The sequence below is a fragment of the Pseudorca crassidens genome, chromosome 3 (genome assembly GCF_039906515.1).
Source record: "Pseudorca crassidens isolate mPseCra1 chromosome 3, mPseCra1.hap1, whole genome shotgun sequence".
Classification (NCBI taxonomy): Eukaryota; Metazoa; Chordata; class Mammalia; order Artiodactyla; family Delphinidae; genus Pseudorca; species Pseudorca crassidens.
The window spans coordinates 163,244,039-163,262,416 of record NC_090298.1 but is presented as its reverse complement, the minus strand read 5'-3'; the positions used below and the strand labels follow the sequence as shown (position 1 = coordinate 163,262,416).

General features: G+C 48.9%; 1 protein-coding gene across 13 annotated transcripts in view; it reads left to right on the top strand.

Annotated features, from left to right (window-relative positions):
* The window catches only part of CACNA1A (calcium voltage-gated channel subunit alpha1 A), a 338,534-nt gene that overhangs the window by 247,375 nt on the left and 72,781 nt on the right, over positions 1-18,378 (top strand). For all 13 annotated transcript variants that reach the window (XM_067733510.1, XM_067733512.1, XM_067733517.1 and 10 more), the window contains 8 exons: positions 2,918-3,030; positions 4,278-4,390; positions 4,545-4,676; positions 4,970-5,042; positions 6,859-6,976; positions 7,113-7,180; positions 10,825-10,931; positions 12,614-13,417. In XM_067733510.1, coding sequence (XP_067589611.1) covers positions 2,918-3,030; positions 4,278-4,390; positions 4,545-4,676; positions 4,970-5,042; positions 6,859-6,976; positions 7,113-7,180; positions 10,825-10,931; positions 12,614-13,417 — 1,528 coding nt within the window. The remainder of the gene's footprint in view (positions 1-2,917; positions 3,031-4,277; positions 4,391-4,544; positions 4,677-4,969; positions 5,043-6,858; positions 6,977-7,112; positions 7,181-10,824; positions 10,932-12,613; positions 13,418-18,378) is intronic.

Sequence of the window (18,378 nt, the reverse complement as noted above, 5' to 3'; positions counted from 1 at the left end):
CATACATGTGATTTCTAGGTGCATCTCTGGGAATCAAATAATTTATGGTTGAGAGATGGGGGCACATTAGAGATAAAAAAAAGTGACCTGTGTGTTGTACCCATTTTCTATTCTCATTTCTGACTCTCTGCTTCTTCCCTTTTCTTTCAAACCTTCTGCTTCTTTCCCCTTTCATCTCCTGTCCTTTTTGACTTCCTTATGTCTGGGATTCATTCCTAGAAGATACTCTCTAACAAATGTGAAAACATCTTGCTCCCTCAGTGAGTACCAGGATTTCCAAGGCTTTGCCCTTCTGGGCCTATTCCCAGATTTCAGGAATTAATATGAGATAGTATCAAAACTGATGACCAGGTTGGGGGAAAAGAAGCAGTGAAAGGTGGGGAGACCTCTGAGCGGGATTTAAAAAGTAAAGAGGTCTTAGGAATCAACAAGAGTAATGGCTGGACAGTAAGGAAGGCAAGTGGATACCTTGGCTCTGGCTTATGGGTCCCGAATGAGGACTCCCCAAAACCTGTTTTCCTGCTGGCTGCCCTCCTCCTACATCTACTGGCTTGTCTGACTTAGGTCTGTAGGTTCTCTACCCTTCTGACCTGGTTCAGATTAACCCAGACAACCGTTGGAGAAGTTGAGTCTTCAGCCTAGAGAGGCCTGGGAGCCTGGTCCATGTCATTGTCTCCTTGTAACCCTCATTGTTCCCAGTCACGTTGGCTGAACGCCCCCCACCCCAGGACATTCCCCAGGGGCCAGTTCTCCTTCCGAGAGCCCTGACCTAGTTCCAACCTTAGTAATTGCATTTAGTCCCCCTGGAGTCACTTATAAATGAGGACTATTTACTTTTTGTCTTAACCTCCTCTGATAGCCTATTTTTAATCTCCCATATTCTCCCCACTAATCACCTTGCTCTGTCTGTCCTGGTTCAGGAACAGGGGGTTGGGACTTCTTGCCTGGGGCCTCTGTGTCTGTAAACGTCCTTTAATTATCAATTTCCAGTTGAGAAAACTGCAACACAGAGAGGTTAAGCAACTTGCCCAGAGTCACACAGCTAGTTAGTGATGTAGCCAGGATTTGAACCCAGAGTCCAAGCTGTATCTGATGGTACATCCCTGCCCTGATTACCAGGTAACCTGGGTTCTTGATGCCTGCCCTGCCCCTAACTCTCCATGTGACCTTGGACAAGCTCTTACCATTGTCCATCAATCAAACACATCTTCAATTATAAGGCACTCTTTTATTTTTATTTTATGTGCCACTAAGAAATAAAACAATGCTGCCGTCTAAACTGGGACATGCCAATTTTAAGATACACCCCAGTTTCGGAGATGTCAAAATGTGAACAAAAATATGTGTCTTGAAATCAATGAAGTGTAGTTGTTTCTCTGGGTCTCAAATTCCTCTTCTGTACTTGGTGGAAATTGGATTTGATGACCCTGAAAGTTCTTCCAGATCCCCTAGTGCTACAGAAAAGTAATTCTCTCAGGCCTTGTGCATCACCAGCTATCATATTTCCATGGTAACTGGGGAACAAGTATCTTGGAAACTCTTAAGTTGTCCCAGAGTTTCTTCTGGTGGTTTTTGGAATACACCAGATGTTATGGACAGATTTCCCTTGCTGACATTTTGGTCTCAGGGGCCCTGGAGACCCTAGAGTTTCCCTCAGACACTAGGAGCTCCCTGGAGTCCTAAAACTAAGGGAAAGTTTCCATCAGGAATGAGTGGGAAAGACCTTAACCGTCAGTTCAAACCACCTCTTAAAAGAATGATATAACAGGGAATTCCCTGGTGGTCCAGTGGTTAGGACTCTGCGGTTTCACTGCCGAGGGCCCGGGTTCAACGCCTGATTGGGGAGCTAAGATCCCACAAGCTGCGCGGTACAGCCAAAAAAAAAGAAAAAGAAAGTAAAATAACAAAGAACTAGAAAAAAATCTTACACCACTAAAAAAAAGAATGATATAACAAATACCCTTGACCTTCAAACAGAGTTAACTATGTGACCAAAATGGAATTCTTGGAGATTTGGGTCCTCTGTCTTCCCTTTCTGTATGCTTTCCTCCCCTCAGAATTCCTCCTTACCTCTCCTTCCCCTCCAGTAGGTGACTACTCATGCCCTTCCTGACCCCTCAACTTCCTACCCCACCAAGAAAGCCGTCTCAGAAAAGGGACTGCTATTAAACATTTCTTTGCTGGAGCAAACCAATAACCATGAGTTACCTCTCCCCAAGGTATTTGCACCATTATGCTTTCTCACCAAAAAACAAAAGGCTTTGTCTTGCATCACGACTTTCAGACATCAGCAAGACAGGATTTCCAAGGGACGTAAATGAGTTTTCAAGGTTCGGAGAAAAGCCATGCCTTAGGTTAGTTGCCTGTGGCCTCCAACTAAGTCGCCAACACAAGGATGACAAATAGGACACTGTCATGATTTCTGTTTCTCTTATTCCTTTGGAAGTCAGACATATAAAAGTGGTTTAGTCATAATTCTTAGATTATGACATGCTGGCATCATGGAACCACTTTGTTAGTTATCCAATTAGTCAGTTAGCTGTTAGTCAGTTAGTTAATTCATTCATTTATTCATTTTAAAAATGTAGTAAGATGCATAAAATAAACAACAAGGACCTGCTGTATAACACAGGGAACTATATTTAATATCCTGTAATAACCCATAATGGAAAAGAATATGAAAAAGAATATATATGTATATATAACTAAATCACTTTGCTGTACACCTGGAACATTATAAATCAACTATACTTCAATTTAAATTTTTTTTAATTCATTAATTAACTTTTTAAAAAAATATATAGTCAGCACCCAGGAACCCACCAGCCAGGGTTGCAATTAACAGGAATGTCAGAGCCATCTGGAACCTCCCCTCCACAGATCTAACCTCCTCTGTTTTCCCCCCTCTCCCTTCTAGACTATGCAGAATTCATTTTCTTAGGACTCTTTATGTCCGAAATGTTTATAAAAATGTACGGGCTTGGGACGCGGCCTTACTTCCACTCTTCCTTCAACTGTTTTGATTGTGGGGTAAGTGGTCTGGTTTCTAAGGATTTCAGTTCTCCAGCTCTAGCTTAGAATGGCTGACACCTGGGGACATCCAAAAGAGAGAAGTAGGATCACCCCTGGATATGAGAGACTCTGCTGAATGCAAAAGGAATGAAAGCACTATCCCAGCTTCAGCAAGGATACAGAGCCCCTAGAGCCCTCCTCGACCACTGCTAGTGGGAGGGGAAATTTGTGGACCCTTTTTGGAAAGTAGGATTGACCTGGCGATTCCACTGCTAGGGATTCACCCTAGAGAAACTCACACAGATGCCCAGGAGACACATACAAGAATGTCCTGAGCAGCCTCGCTAGTCCCAGACCAAACGACCCAAATATTCCCTTGCAATAGAGTGGATAAAGTTGTGGCCTAGCCACATCATGAAATTCTCTGCACCAATGAGAGGCAAGCAAAAACAGCCACACCCATCAGCTACATAATACTGCACGGAAGGAAGCAAGGCACTGACAAAACCAGTCCATACGGCATGATTCTGCTCGTGAAAGTTCAGATGGGTGAAACTAAGCTATACGGATTACGGAGGATCCTTGAATGCTTTCAAAAGGCAGAGACCTCGAAAACATGATGATAAGCGAAAGAAGCCAGACATAAAATAAAAGGTCACATATTACATAATTCCATTTATAGGAAATGTCCAGAACAGGCAAATCTCCAGTGACAGGAAGTAGATTAGTGGTTGCCAGGGGCTGGGAAGAGGGGGATGGGAAGTGGCTGCTAATGGGTCCGGGGTCTTCTTGGGGGATGATTGGAAATGTTTCAGAACTAGAGGGGGGTGATGGTTATACAACATGGTGAATGTACTAAAGGCCACTGCATTGTGCCCTATTTTGAGTTAACCTTTCTGGTTAATTTTATGTTATGTGAATTCCGCCTCAATTTTTTAAATGCAAATGGTTAAAGGAAACGGTTAGCATAAAATTCAAGGAGGTGGCTAATGTCTAGGGGTCCCTGGAGGCTTTCAGGCTGCTGACATGTCTTATTTCTTGACATAGGTGGTGGTTTCGTGGGCATTCGCTTTGTAATTATGTGTTTCATGAATTCTTTGTGCTCATCAGCTCTTAATAAGTTAAAAAAGAGAAGGGATGAGAGGGGTCTGAGACCCTCACCCTGATTCTGTTTGAGGGTGGGAGTTGGATCGGGTTCCTGCAAGGTTCAGACCCAGGGCACGTTTGCAAGGAGCCTGGACATGAGACCGGGTCCTCTGTTCTAGGTCATCATCGGAAGCATCTTTGAGGTCATCTGGGCCGTCATAAAACCCGGCACATCCTTTGGAATCAGTGTGTTACGAGCCCTCAGGTTATTGCGTATTTTCAAAGTCACAAAGTAAGTCTTTGGGGTTCCCTGGCATCCCGATGAGAATGGGGGTGGGGGCCAGGGTGGGGTCACCTCCACCATGTTGGGAAGGTGGGCTTAGCTGCTGCCGCCCTGGCCCAACCTGACCCCCACCCCCCCCCCAAACCCTGGCCTCTGTTGGCAGGTACTGGGCATCTCTCAGGAACCTGGTCGTCTCTCTTCTCAACTCCATGAAATCCATCATCAGCCTGTTGTTCCTCCTTTTCCTGTTCATCGTCGTCTTTGCCCTTCTGGGAATGCAACTCTTTGGTGGACAGTGAGTGCTCAGCGGATTCTCCGAAGTCTGCTTCCCTGGGGTCCAGCCCAGGGCCTCCCAGCCCCAGGCACCTTGCTCAGTGCCTCCAGAGACCCAGGCCCACCTGCATCACACAGTCTTCCCTCCTCATGGCCTGGATGCCCAGTGCACTCACCCAGATGGGCGGGGCCCGGGGTACCACGCAGGGTGTCCTTTTAGGGGACAGAGATACTGCCCTGGATACAAGGTACTGAGCCAAGCCCTCAGGACACCTGAGGTGGGACCAACATGAAATGTCTGTGTCCTCTCTGCAGGTTTAATTTTGATGAAGGGACTCCTCCTACCAACTTCGACACCTTTCCAGCAGCAATAATGACGGTATTTCAGGTACAACCTTCAGCCAGCCCCATGAATGCAGGGACATACAGGGAAGCACCAGAGTTCGTCAGGAGACAGAGGGAGCGGGGAACGTGAGCAGGAGCCTTTATCGTGGTTTCCACAGGAAGAAATGGGCAAGGCACGTTAAGCAGGCTTAGGATTGGCTAGTTTAAATAATTTCATCAGGCCCTGGAGCTGTCCTGAGTTGTCTGGTACCTGACCCTGGGCTGATTCTGACAGGAGAAGGTTGGCCCTGATTGTAAGAGCCCAGTAGTGGAGGTGGTTGGGAGTGTGGGTTCTGAATTGGTTGGTTTGCATTTGAAAAGCACATTCACAGGCAAGGTGGTTACTATCTCTAAGAATTAGCTCGTCCTGACTCCCTCCAGGGTCAACAAGGCCTCCCACATATGTCAAAGCATCAGAACATAGAAAGTAATAGACATGGATAATACACCATCCTCCCCCAGATTGGAAGACACCCCGATCCCATATTCCAAGGCAAACAGATTGACCCTGGGTGGTCTCCCCAAACCAATTTCTGTACCCATGTAGGCACATACCCTGAGGTTTGGAACTGGCCTAGCTGGGACTTCCAGAGTCTTTCCATGTGGGTTCTGTCTCTTTAGGGGACAGAGAGTTTATGGAAAATGTGACTTCACTCCTCTCTTCTCCTGGGGGAGAGGTAATTTCTAAATGAGACCCCTAGACAGGGGCTTGGAAAGGGAAGCCAGCCATAAAGTTCTGAGCCCTCACATAAATGATTATTAATAGTAATCACCATCTATATATCTTCAGCACAAGGGTTCTTGCCCAAGAGGGAGTCTGTCCCCCAAGGTCACCTAGTAGTATCTGAAAACATTTTGGGTTGTCACAGCTGGGGGTGTGGGGGCATGTTACTGCCATCTAATGGGTAGAGGCCAAGGATGCCGGTCAACACCCTACAGTGCACAGGACGGGAGGAAGTCCCAAATGTCAGTAGTACCAAGGCTAAAAAACCCTGCATTAACAGATTAATGTTTTGGGAGTTCTTTCACATTTACTTTATCCTCATGGAAATAATACAAAGGAGGGAAGTTGGATATTTTTTAACAATTGTGTGGATGCTACATACATAGCCCTTCCCATATGCATCTACACAACTTCTGTTTGCCAGCACCTGTGTCCCTTTACCTGAGGCTTCCTCTGGTCACCAGTACCACCACCATCACCACCCCCAGACACAGCAGTCCAGATGTACCAGTGAATATATGGCAAGAGAAATGTATTTCTCACAGTTCTGGAGGCTGGAGGTCCACAATCAGGGTGCATGCAGGGTTGGTTCCTGGTAAGGACTCTCTTCCTGGCTTGCAGACGGCCACCTTCTCACTTCTCTCTCACATGGCAGGGAGAGAGAGAGAGAGAGAGACCAAGTTCTCTGGTGTCTTTTCTTATAAAGGCACTAATCCCCTCATGAGGGCCCCACTGTCATGTCTTCATCTAATCCTAATTCCCTTCCATCTCCAAATACCATCACACAAGCGTTTAGAGCTTCAACATATGAATTTAGGGAGTACAACTCAGCCTATAGCAAAATCCCCTTATCACATCAGGGAAGATGGAGTTACAGAAAGATTGTGACTCCTGCAGGGTCACTTTTTCCTAGAACAGGCTGAGAGCCCCTCAATGCAGGAACAGCCCTTTCCTCTTGCAAACAGATGAGACCCTCCCCGCCCAGAGACAAGGGCCAAGGAGGGGCCCACACGGCAGGTTCCGGCTCCACAGCTGCATCTCCGAGGGGCCCAAGGTTGAGAGGGGGTTGGCTGTGTGTTTCTCCCTCCCCTTTCAGATCCTGACGGGCGAAGACTGGAATGAGGTCATGTACGACGGCATCAAGTCTCAGGGGGGTGTGCAGGGCGGCATGGTGTTCTCCATCTACTTCATCGTGCTGACGCTCTTTGGGAACTGTATCCTCTGTGTGGGGAAATGGGGACGTGCCCGGGCCTCAGGGAGAGCAGATTGCGGGGCACAAGGGGAGGAATTCAGGAGTCCCAGATATCAAGGTCCAAGTGGCGATGCTTTCCCTGACTCCGACGTTTGCAGACACCCTCCTGAACGTGTTCTTGGCCATCGCAGTGGATAATTTGGCCAACGCCCAGGAGCTCACCAAGGTGGAGTTGGTGGGAGAATGTTGCTGTGGCAAAGTTACCACCTGCTCATGGCAGATCAGGACCGTGCCAGGTGGGGGTAGGGGCTAGGGTCAGAGCTTATGCCCTGGATGCACTGTACCAGGGAGAAAGTGCCTCCTCCCCCACCCCCAAAATAGACGGTCCATAATAAAGTGGATTCTACAGCAAAGGAGGGGGGCTAAGGCAGCAGGGTTTCTACAGGAAACAGAAGGCAAACTCCACCAGAGTGCCCATTTGTAAGGAGTGGGCAGTGTCAAGGGACTTCCAAGGAATGCGGCAGCCTCTAGGATAGCAGGCACTAAACCCGAAAGGAGGGGACAGATGGAGAATAACCCAGACAAGGTCCTGAGGTTCAGTGTGTGTCCCTGTGAGCTTGGGAGTTGGCTGGACTTCATTGCTGAGTGGTAGCAGTAAAGAATTATAGGTGCTCATGGTTCCAGGCATTGCTGTTATCTCCGTTTTGCGGAAGGGGGAACTGAGGCTCAGAAAGGCAAAATCCCTGGGCTCAGATGGGAGGATAATATCTGCTACCGTTTCGAGCATCATGCTATGCATGCCAGGGGCTCAGTACAGTTCTTGACACACAGGAAGTGCTCGATAGAGGGAGCCTTTGTAAGTCACTTGGCATGAGCAGGCACCTGGACCTAGAGCCCGCATTTTGCAGAGCTGGTAAAGGGAAGGCTAGGATTCGAACGCAGACTTGGCAAGTTCCAGAACCTAAGTTGTCTACCCACACGCCCTGCCGGCTTTCATTTGAGCCCCCGCTGAGCAGGTAATGATAAAAATAAAAATAACAACAACCAAGGAAAATGTGATTGCCCCTCTTGTATGCCAGACACCAGAAAGCATAAGAGATAGGGAGTTACTGCTATGCTCATTTCACAGATGGGAAAACTGGGGCCCGGAGGGTTGTGACCTTACCACATATCTAGGAACTGAAAGAGCAGAGGTGTGACCCCTCAAAGAACAGAAAAGAGAGAAGAGTACGGGAAATGAGATCAGAAGGGAATTGGGGGGATGGGTGGTGAGAACCATCCATGGAGGAGAAGTCCAGTTTTCATCCATGGTCAGTGATATTGTATTATCTGGACAAAACCTGGTGCCAGATGCCCCGTAGGGCAGCCTTCAACTCCCTGGGACTCAGGTCCACCTCAGCCAGTCACAGAGGGGGCAATATTGCTTTTAGTAACACAGCTCACACCCCTGGGATAGCCCACACGCAGAGCAGCTGGGAACGGTTGTACAGGTTGTGCACTGCACGAAGGAAGCTGGGCACCTTTTTGCAATTTAACAAAGGCATCTTAGGAGCTAGCGGTCGTCTGACCTAAGCCTTTCGCCAGCAGCCTCATCACATTAAAAGAATGTGTGCAGAATCATTCAGTCTAGGAGGTCCAGGCCTGGGACCTGCCTCAGCTTCACAGCCCCATCCCCAGTGCCACGAGGTGTTCAGGCCATGTTCAGGGAACTGAACTGAACCTAGCAGACTTTGCCAACCCTCCATCTGCCAGCCTTGGCAGGAGGGAGAGAGACTTTCCTGGGCCCAGTTCCGACTGGGGGAAACGGAAGTCTCTGCCACCCCAAGCACACAGCCACAGTCCTGACCACCACGGAGCTGGCTGGCGTCAGTGCTTCAGGGGCTGTTCCAGCCATGATCTCATCCAGGTTCCAAGACCCCATCCTCAAGGGCCATCATGGGGGAGGAGATACCTCAGGAGGGTGGGAGAAGGGGAAGGAGAAAGCTCATCTCCTGTGACGTGTCTTCCAGACCCTCATTCTTTCCTTCATTTATTCCACAAGCATTTCTCAGGCATTTAATATGTGGCAGGGACCCCACTAAGCCCCTGACGTGGTTGGGGTTTTTTTAAATTTTTTTATTGACGTATAGTTGATTTATAATCTTGTATTAGTTTCTGGTGTACAGCAAAGTGATTCAGTTATACATATATATAATTCTTTTTCATATTTTTTCCATTATAATTTATTACAAGATATTGACTATAGTTCCCTGTGCTATACAGTAGGACCTTATTGTTTATCTATTTTATATATAGTAGCAGTAGGTTTTTATCTCATTTAACCCTCACAGAAAACCTAGCAGGCAAATTCTCTGATCCCCCTTTTACAGATTTTGTCATTCATTGAAAAGCATTTGGGAATTCCCTGGTGGTCCAGTGGTTAGGACTCGGCACTCCCACTGCCAGGGCCCCGGGTTCAGTCCCTGGTCACGGAACTAAGATCCCACAAGCCACAGTGTGGCCAAATATAAACTAATCAATTAAAATTGAAATTAAAAAGGAAAAGCCTTTACTGAGAATCTACTGTGAATGGGGTCTAGGAGGCAGGGACATGGCAGGGAACAAAATAGACAAATCCTTGCCCTCGTTGATATTCTAGGGGGAGAGATAGATGAGAAAGAAACTTGTCAGATGGTGATAAGTGCTAAAGAGAAAAACGAAGTGGGGAAAGTCGAGGAGAGTTGAAATTTTAGATGAAGATTGTGAGGCACAGAGAAGTTAAGAGACTCGTCCAAGGTAAGCAGAAAGTGAAAGAGCTGAGATTTGAATCCAGATGGGTCCAGAACTTGTGCTTCTAACCACATGCAACGTTGGTTAAACTTGAGCGTGTTTCAGACTCAACTGGGAGCTTATTGAAAATGTAGATTCCAGGGCCCAGCCCAGGTTCTTCAGGAGACCTGGGAATCTGCATTTGCAGTGTTTCTTAGGCAGGTGGTCCAGGGACTCATCTCTGAGAAATGCTGTGTGTGATGCCAGGAGGGGGGGAGGTCTTGGGAGAGCACGGTGGCCAGCGGGGTCCCACCCCTGTGTTGTCACTGACAGACAGTGTCCTGATCTGACCATTACTGAGGTGGTAAGGTTGCTTCTTGCCCCAGACATCTCAGCACGGTGGGAGAGGTGCCCTGCCACCGCATGACCTTTTTTATTGGCGGGTTCATCTCTGGCCATTTTCTTTCTTGTTGCTTTTTCTTTGCTTTTTCTTTGTTGGCTTTTCTGTTTTACGAATGAGGCCCTGCATGAAGGCTGAAGAAGGATTTAAAGCCCCAAAACGTCTTTTTCTGTGTGTATTTTTAAAACATCTTCCCCCATCCTCCTCCTCTCTGAACCTAACTGGCTGAGAATATAAGTTCCTCTCCTGATTCCCCTTCTGGAGGCTGTTGGCAGTGCATGGGATGGGCTGTGGGATGCCAGATTTTTCTGCACGTGGGGGCTTGTCAGTGTTCTTTAAAAGTCTTGGTTCAGAGAGCTTAAATGGCCCAGGAACTAGAGTGAGAGGAAAATCTTTGCATTAATTTCCAGCTCATTGAGACAGGGTACAGAAAAATTTCCATTGTGGGAAGGGAAGGGAGTCTTTCTCCTTTTCTTCTGACTGTGTGTTAAAATAGGGTTAATAATGAGCTAGATATAGAGCCTGTACATAAAGGGGATAGCAGTATACTTAACTGACGGGCATCCTTTCCAATCACTGGGCCTCGGCTCTGTTTGGTTGACACCCAGGCCACACCTGTTTGTAAGTATCTGAAATGTTGCCCCTGGTTAACAATAGGGTCAGAGGTGAGGCCCCAAGGCCCAGTTCCTGTTTTGTGAACAGGGATCACATGTGACTTTTAGGATGAACAAGAAGAAGAAGAGGCAGCCAACCAGAAACTCGCCCTCCAGAAAGCCAAGGAGGTGGCAGAAGTGAGTCCTCTGTCTGCAGCCAACATGTCCATAGCTGTGTAAGTGCCCCCAACACCGCTATGCTCTCTGGGGTCCTCAACCTCTGCATCCTCCCAGTCAAGAATTTGGAGGCAGGGAGCAGTCCCTGACTGGGTTGAGCTTTGGGAAGAGGTGCTTCTGCCCTCCCACCCACTTTCACTCAAGAAATAATTAATTAAGCAGGTACTCTGTGCCAGGCACTGTTCTAGCTGATGGGAATACAGCGTTAACAAGAGGTTGAGGTTTATAGGAAGGGCTAGGGGTGGTGAGAGTTACGATTTTAAGTAAAGTTGTCAGGGAAGGTCTCACTGAGAAGGTGACAAAGCCCGAAGAAGGTGAGGGAGGAGCTCTGTGAGGGTCTGAGTGAAGAGCATCGCTGGCAATGGGATCAGCATGTACAAAGGCCCTAAGGCAGGAACATGCCTGGTGTGTTTAGGGAACATGAAGGAGGCCAGTGTGACTGAAGTAGAGTGAGTGAGGGGGGCGAGTGGGGGGAGGTGAGGGCAGAGAGGTGATGAGCAGATCATGCAGGGCCTTGTGGGCTGTAGGCAGGACTTAGAATTTTGCTCTGAGCCAGGTGGGAGACATGGAGGGTTCTTGAGCTGAGGAGGGATAGGGACTCAGGTGGTCACAGGTACCCTTTGGATGCTATCAGGGGAGAAGACTGCATTGTTCCCTGCAAAAGAGATAGTGGGGGCTGGATCAGGGTGGTGAGTGAACAAGTCATGGATGTAGCTGAATTCTAGACAGATCATGAAGGCAGAGTGGACAGAATTTGCTGGTGGATCAGAGGTGTTAAGGTGGTAAGAGTTAAGGTGTCTTGATTAAAGATTCGTTAACACAGATATTCTGAATTGCACCTTTGCTGGGTAGTCCTGGGATTTTGCATACTGTGGGGCGGTGCATAATGGGACAATGGGGAGGGGGCTTTCTTTCTCAGAGTGCAAGGAGATGGCTGTGGAAGGGGAGCCCAGGAAGGTACATGCTCAGACAGGCAAGCCTATAGAAGTTGATGGTCTGTATAAAACTATCAATACACATAGAACCCCTGGAAACATCTGTGTGCTCCAGGCAGGGCTTCAGCCCAGCCAGCACTCCCAGCCATGACCCCACTGGTGTTTTGCGCCAATGGATAGACAGGCACTGTCCCAAGCTCCCAAGCGCCCATGTCGGGGCTTCCAGAACCTGCTCCAGATCAGTGTCCATTATGATTGGCTGTCTCAGAGGTTAAAATATTTTGAACATCAGGACAGCTCCCAGAGGCCATGTGCTAAAATTTGAAGAGGAATAGAGAGGTCAGTGGGGACATACACCTGGGCTGAGACCCCCATTAGACCGAAATGCCCAGCCAGGCCAGGATACCTTACTGGAACGAGACGCCCATCTGGGCCAAGACGCCTGTAAGGACGAGACATCCGGCCATGTTGAGTTTTCCACACAGGTTGAAACACCTAGTTAGGCAGGGATACCCAGCCAGGCCATGATACCCACCTTGACAGAGATGCCCACTTTGGTCAAGATGCCCATCTGGGCCAAGGTACCCACCTGGGCAGAAATGCCCACCTGGGGCAAGACACCCACCAGGGTGGAGATACCCACTGGACCGAGACGCCCACCTGGGCTGAGATGCCTGTTAGCCCGAGAGGTCCATGCAGGCCACAATGCCCAGTAGTGCCCTAACCCCTGCGCCCTTCCGTTGCAGGAAGGAACAACAGAAGAACCAGAAGCCCGCCAAGTCCGTGTGGGAGCAGCGGACAAGCGAGATGCGGAAGCAGAACCTGCTGGCCAGCCGGGAGGCGCTGTACAACGAGATGGACCCGGACGAGCGCTGGAAAGCCTCCTACGCCCGGCACCTACGGCCCGACATGAAGACCCACCTGGACCGGCCGCTGGTGGTCGATCCCCAGGAGAACCGCAACAACAACACCAATAAGAGCCGGGCGGCCGAGCCCACGGTGGACCAGCGCCTCGGGCAGCAGCGAGCCGAGGACTTCCTGAGAAAACAGGCCCGCTACCACGACCGGGCCCGGGACCCCTGCGGCTCCGTGGGCCTGGACACCCGGAGGCCCTGGGCGGGCAGCCAGGAGGCCGAGCTGAGCCGGGAGGGGCCTTACGGCCGCGAGTCGGACCACCACGCCCGGGAGGGCGGCCTGGAACAGCCGGGGTTCTGGGAGGGCGAGGTGGAGCGGGGCAAAGTCTGCGACCCGCACCGGAGGCACGCCCACCGGCAGGGGTGCAGCCGGGAAAGCCGCAGCGGGTCCCCGCGCACTGGGGCCGACGGGGAGCCCCGCAGGCACCGGGCGCACCGCAGGCCGGGCGACGAGGGCCCAGAGGACAAGGCCGATCGGAGGTCCCGGCACCGTGAGGGCAGCCGGCCGGCCCGGGGCGGCGAAGGCGAGGGCCCAGACGGCGGCGAGCGGAGGAGGCGGCACCGGCTTGGCCCTCCGCCCGCCTACGACGGGGACGCACGCAGGGAGGACAAGGAACGCAGGCACCGGAGGAGGAAGTAAGTGGAAGCGATGACAATAGTAGAAATGATAAGATGAGGCAAAGTGGCACCTGCTGGATACCTGGTACCCTCCTGAGCCACTTATTTCAGCTTCTTGACAGTCCCCTCATTGTCATGGCCCCGTTTCACAGATGGGGAAGCTAAGAGTTGGAGCTGACTTGCCCAAGGTAACACATCTAATAAGTGGCCTTGAACCCAGGTCATCTGGCGCCAGCAGCAGCAAACTATCAAGCCCTTGTACGTCTCAGGGAAACTCTACGAGAACTTTCCCCCAGAATTATACAGCTCTTCCATGTGCTTGCTGTGTGGCCTTCGGCAGGGACCTCATGTCTCTGGGCCTCAGTTTTCACAATCTGTAAAATGGAGATAGTGGGGTCTAATTTGGTCATTGCTCGAATTAAATGATGTAATATATGCAAAGGGCCTGAAAGAGCAGCTGACACATAGTAAGTGCTTGGGAAATTTAGACCCTTTTTAGCTGTCATCGAGTCAATCATTTTTCACCTGATGCTATTCCTGGGGGTTTTGAAAAGCCACTCTGGGCCCTCAGAACTGAATGAAGAGCGGCGTTCAAGGCTTTGGGCCGCATCTTCCAGGCCAGCACCTCACCCAGTCAGAAATGACACCCTGTTCTCCATAACAATATTTTGTAACACTCCTTAGGAAATCCTGCGGTGATTGTATTTAGGAGCCCAAACAACTTACATGCGTTCTTTCACTAATTAACGTCCTCTTAGTCTTCTTCTTTTTTCTTTAATTTTTATTGGAGTATAGTTGATCTCTTATTCTTCTTTTATTATATATCACCCGCCACTAGGGCATCCTTTTGATTTTTTTTTTTCTTTTTTTAAAAAAACCCTCTTGTAAGTTTTTTGTGTTTTCTTTTTTGGGCATTAGGTATTCTTTTTTTTCTTCCACTTTTATTGAGGTATAATCGACGGGCAGCACGGTATAAGTGTAAGGTGTACAACATAATGATTACATTTACATGCATCAGCACCATATTAATTTTTTTTTTAATTTTTGGCTGCATTGGGTCTTTTTTTAAGTTATTTTATTTTTTATTATTTTTTTAAAATTTTTTTTTAGGATTTTATTTATTTATTTTTTTTTTTTTTTGGCTGCATTGGGTCTTCGTTGCTGTGTGCGGGCTTTCTCTAGTTGCAGCGAGCGGGGGCTGCTCTTCATTGCCGTCCTTGGGCTTCTCATTGTGGTGGCTTCTCTTGTTGCAGAGCATGGGCTGTAGGCACGCAGGCTTCAGTAGTTGTGGCACACGGGCTCAGTAGTTGTGGCTCGCGGGCACTAGAGCACAGGCTCAGTAGTTGTGGCGCACGGGCTTAGTTGCTCCATGGCATGTGGAATCTTCCCGGACCAGGGCTCGAACCCGTGTCCCCTGCATTGGCAGGCGGATTCTTAACCACTGCACCACCAGGGAAGCCCCATATTAATTTTTAATGATGTGTTTAAATGCTTCTGTTACATGCCATATGCACTAAGCTAGCACTTCTCAAAATTGAATGGGTGCACGAATCCCCAGGGAGCTTGTGAAAATACAGATTCTAATTCAGTAGGTCTCAGGGGCAGCCTGAGGTTCTGCATTTCTAAGGAGCCAGTGATGGTCCAGGGACCACACTTTGAGTAATGAGACCCTAGAAGACAGAGTGAAGCAATTCTGATGCAGACACCTATACACAAAATCACAATGAATGAGACAGGTACAGATGCCAGCTGACTCAGGATGCAAGCTACTCGAATCACACGAGGGAGTTACCATCAGTGGTGAGATGTTCCAAAATGGTGAAGTTCCGTACGGAATAGAGTCTGCTCTTGCTTTAATTTGTCCAGTACTTGCATTCTGGGAAGATGTGATGTATATTTAAAACATGCAAAAAATACTTTATGCTGATACATGAAGCAGAGTTAGGTCGAAACAAAAGACTCAGATCATTACAAGCAGAGTTTTCACCTGTGTGAGGGACATTAGAGAGTCATGAAGGAGAAAGGATAATTCTTCCTCGGTGGGACTGCCCTGCACATGGTAAGATACTTATATACCTGCCTCCCATTTCCTAAATGCCCACAATGCCCCCAATTATTATGGCGTTAGGTCTCCACATAGCTCCACAACAGCCCCCTGAAAATCATTGTTTCTGAGAAGGGAATAGTGTTCTAGGCTAAGAACAGCATGTAAAGGCCCTAAGGTAAAACAGAAGGCCAGTTTGCCATTTGGAGGGTGAGGAGAGAGGGGCAGACAAAGAAATTGAAGGGAGTGTAATAGGCCAGCAGAGCCTGGAGCCCTCCCAGGGAAATGGGAGGCCACTGAAGGGATTTTATGTGGAATGAAGTGTTTAGCACAGGACTCCCATAATTAAGAACCAGTGGATCACTGGTGCTATTTTTTGGGGGGGGGGCCATGCCACGTGGCATGCTGGATCTTAGTTCCCCGACCAGGGATCCAACCCCTCTCAGTGGAAGTGAGGAATCCTAACCACTGGACCACCAGGCAAGTCTCCTGGTGCTATTATTTTAATACTACTAATATTACTGTTGTTATCATCCTTGTATTATATCTACTCCTATCATTGAAGGAGGAAGGATGACAGGGGCAGAAAGGCAGCTCAGCCTGGTAGTGAAGGGCAAGGATTCTGGAGCCAGAGGTCACACTGCTGCCCCATCACTTCCCAGCTGTGTGACTTGCAGCCTGTCACTTCCTCTCTCTGGGCCTCCGTTTCTCCAACTGTAAAGTGGGAATAAGAATGCTACCTGCCTCCTAGGGTAGGTATAAGGTTCAAATGAGTTAATACATGCAAAATGCTTTAAAGGGTGCCTGACTTATAATAAGTATGCAGTATTAGCTATTATTAGTATGAATATTATTATCATTCAGTACTCAGTAAATGTTAACTATTTTTCACAGTAGCAGTAGTAATAGGCATTCGATAAGTTTTAGTTATTACTATTATTATTTTCACTATTACTATTAAGACACTTTCATCATAGACTAGAAAACAAAACTTTAGATCCATAGCCTTTGGATTATCCATTCAAGCTCCTTCTTTTTACAGATGGGGAAACTGAGGCCCAGAGAGGGAAAGGGATTTCCCCAAGGGCAGCCAGCCAGCTGATAGCAGTAGTGTGGTAAGAACCCAGCTTTCCTGAATTCCACAGGTGGCCCCTGCTCCCCCTCCTCTCCAGAGGAACAAAGGACCTTCCCCACTTCCACCCCCAAATCTGCACGAGGAGGGTACTGCTCACTCCTTTATTAATAGATGTGTCAGGGCTTCCCTGGTGGCGCAGTGGTTGAGAGTCCGCCTGCCGATGCAGGGGACACGGGTTCGTGCCCCGGTCCGGGAAGATCCCACGTGCCGCGGAGCGGCCGGGCCCGTGAGCCATGGCCGCTGAGCCTGCGCGTCCGGAGCCTGTGCTCCGCAACGGGAGAGGCCACAACAGTGAGAGGCCCGCATAACGCAAAAAAAAAAAAGAACATAACATACTAAAAAGACATTTCAGTTCTGTATTATGACAAAGCCAGTGACCCTTAACAGGCCTGCCTCGCACATTTCTCCTCTTGTCCTTCCTTAGGCCTCTCCCTAGACACACTCTGTGTTTTGATTCTCCAGACCATTGATACTAAATATAATTGTTTTCTTTCTATTTCCCCTGTCTTCCCCCACCATTTCTGCCTTAATCTCTTCCGCTTCAGTTTTCCTAGGTTTACGTGTCCCCCACCCCCGAAGCTTTCACTGGCTCACCCCAGGAAAAAGGGGGTGGAGCACACTCTGTTTTGTATCGTTAAACAGTCGCTAACCCCTGATCTCCCACACCAGGTGGCTGAGCCCAGTGTCACCCCAGGGGCACCAAAGTGAGGATGAAGATTTCTCTGACTCCCAGTAAAAATCTGTGGATTGCAGGGCATCCACCACTCCCTGATAGCTGGGCAGTGCCTCCTGCTAGGTTTGACTGAGGAGATCTGCAGGGCCTGCACCACCCTAGAATTAATATCTCGGCTATTTGCATACTAGTTCCACATGCTCCCATCACCAAGACAACCTACTCCCCAAAAGGATCAATCAGAGAGATGCTGGACTTCTGAGCCTCACAGTTTATCCAGCAAGGGGTGGAGAGGAGAGGCTTCATCCTTTAATACCCTGATTCTTACAGCACCCCCAATTTGCCTTAGCCAGTCTCAGCACCTCCATTCCATGCACACCAACTCATCCATTGCCCCATTTTCTTCACTGAGTGGTGCTGTAGCTTAAGATCTCTAGGGCCAGAGTCCAACGCAGCCCTTTCCCAGCTGGATAACAACGGGCAAGTGCCTTTGCCTCTCTGGGCATCACCTTCCTCATCTGTAAAATGGGCCTGATCCTAATAGCACCTCAGATGGTGATTGTTGTGGGGATTAAATGAGTTAATATGTGCAAGTCCTAAGGATAGTGGGGACACAAGCAGCATCCTCTGAATTGAGGGACCTGAGCATGCCCCAGGCAAGATGTCCGTAGCCCTTGGCAGAGGGATGCTGAAGTGATTAGCTGGCAAAGGGATGCAGTGCAGGACAGGCATTACGCAATCAACTGCCTATTCCGGGCAGATGATGGCAGATCCCCAAGAGGGAAGGGGGAAGGGGGCCTGACTTCAAAGTTTTCTGCCGCTTTTGAGTTCTCCTTGGAGACACTTGGAAATAAAACTTCCTGGAGATGGACGCTAGGCCTCTGCAGGCTGAGCTTGTTAAAACTCCGCTGCAAACAGAGCCAGCAGAAGAAACAAAAGCAAGACAAAGCAGAGACCCTCAGATCCCCTTTCCATCCGAACAAGGGGCTCTCGGTCCACGTGTGAGGCTGTCCCTCTAACAAAACGTACGCCGTGATCTCAACTGCTGTGTTATTTAGTACAGTCTCTCTAGATGGTGACCCAAAGATTCAGATTCTCTTTGAAATGATAACTTCGCTGAGCCTGCT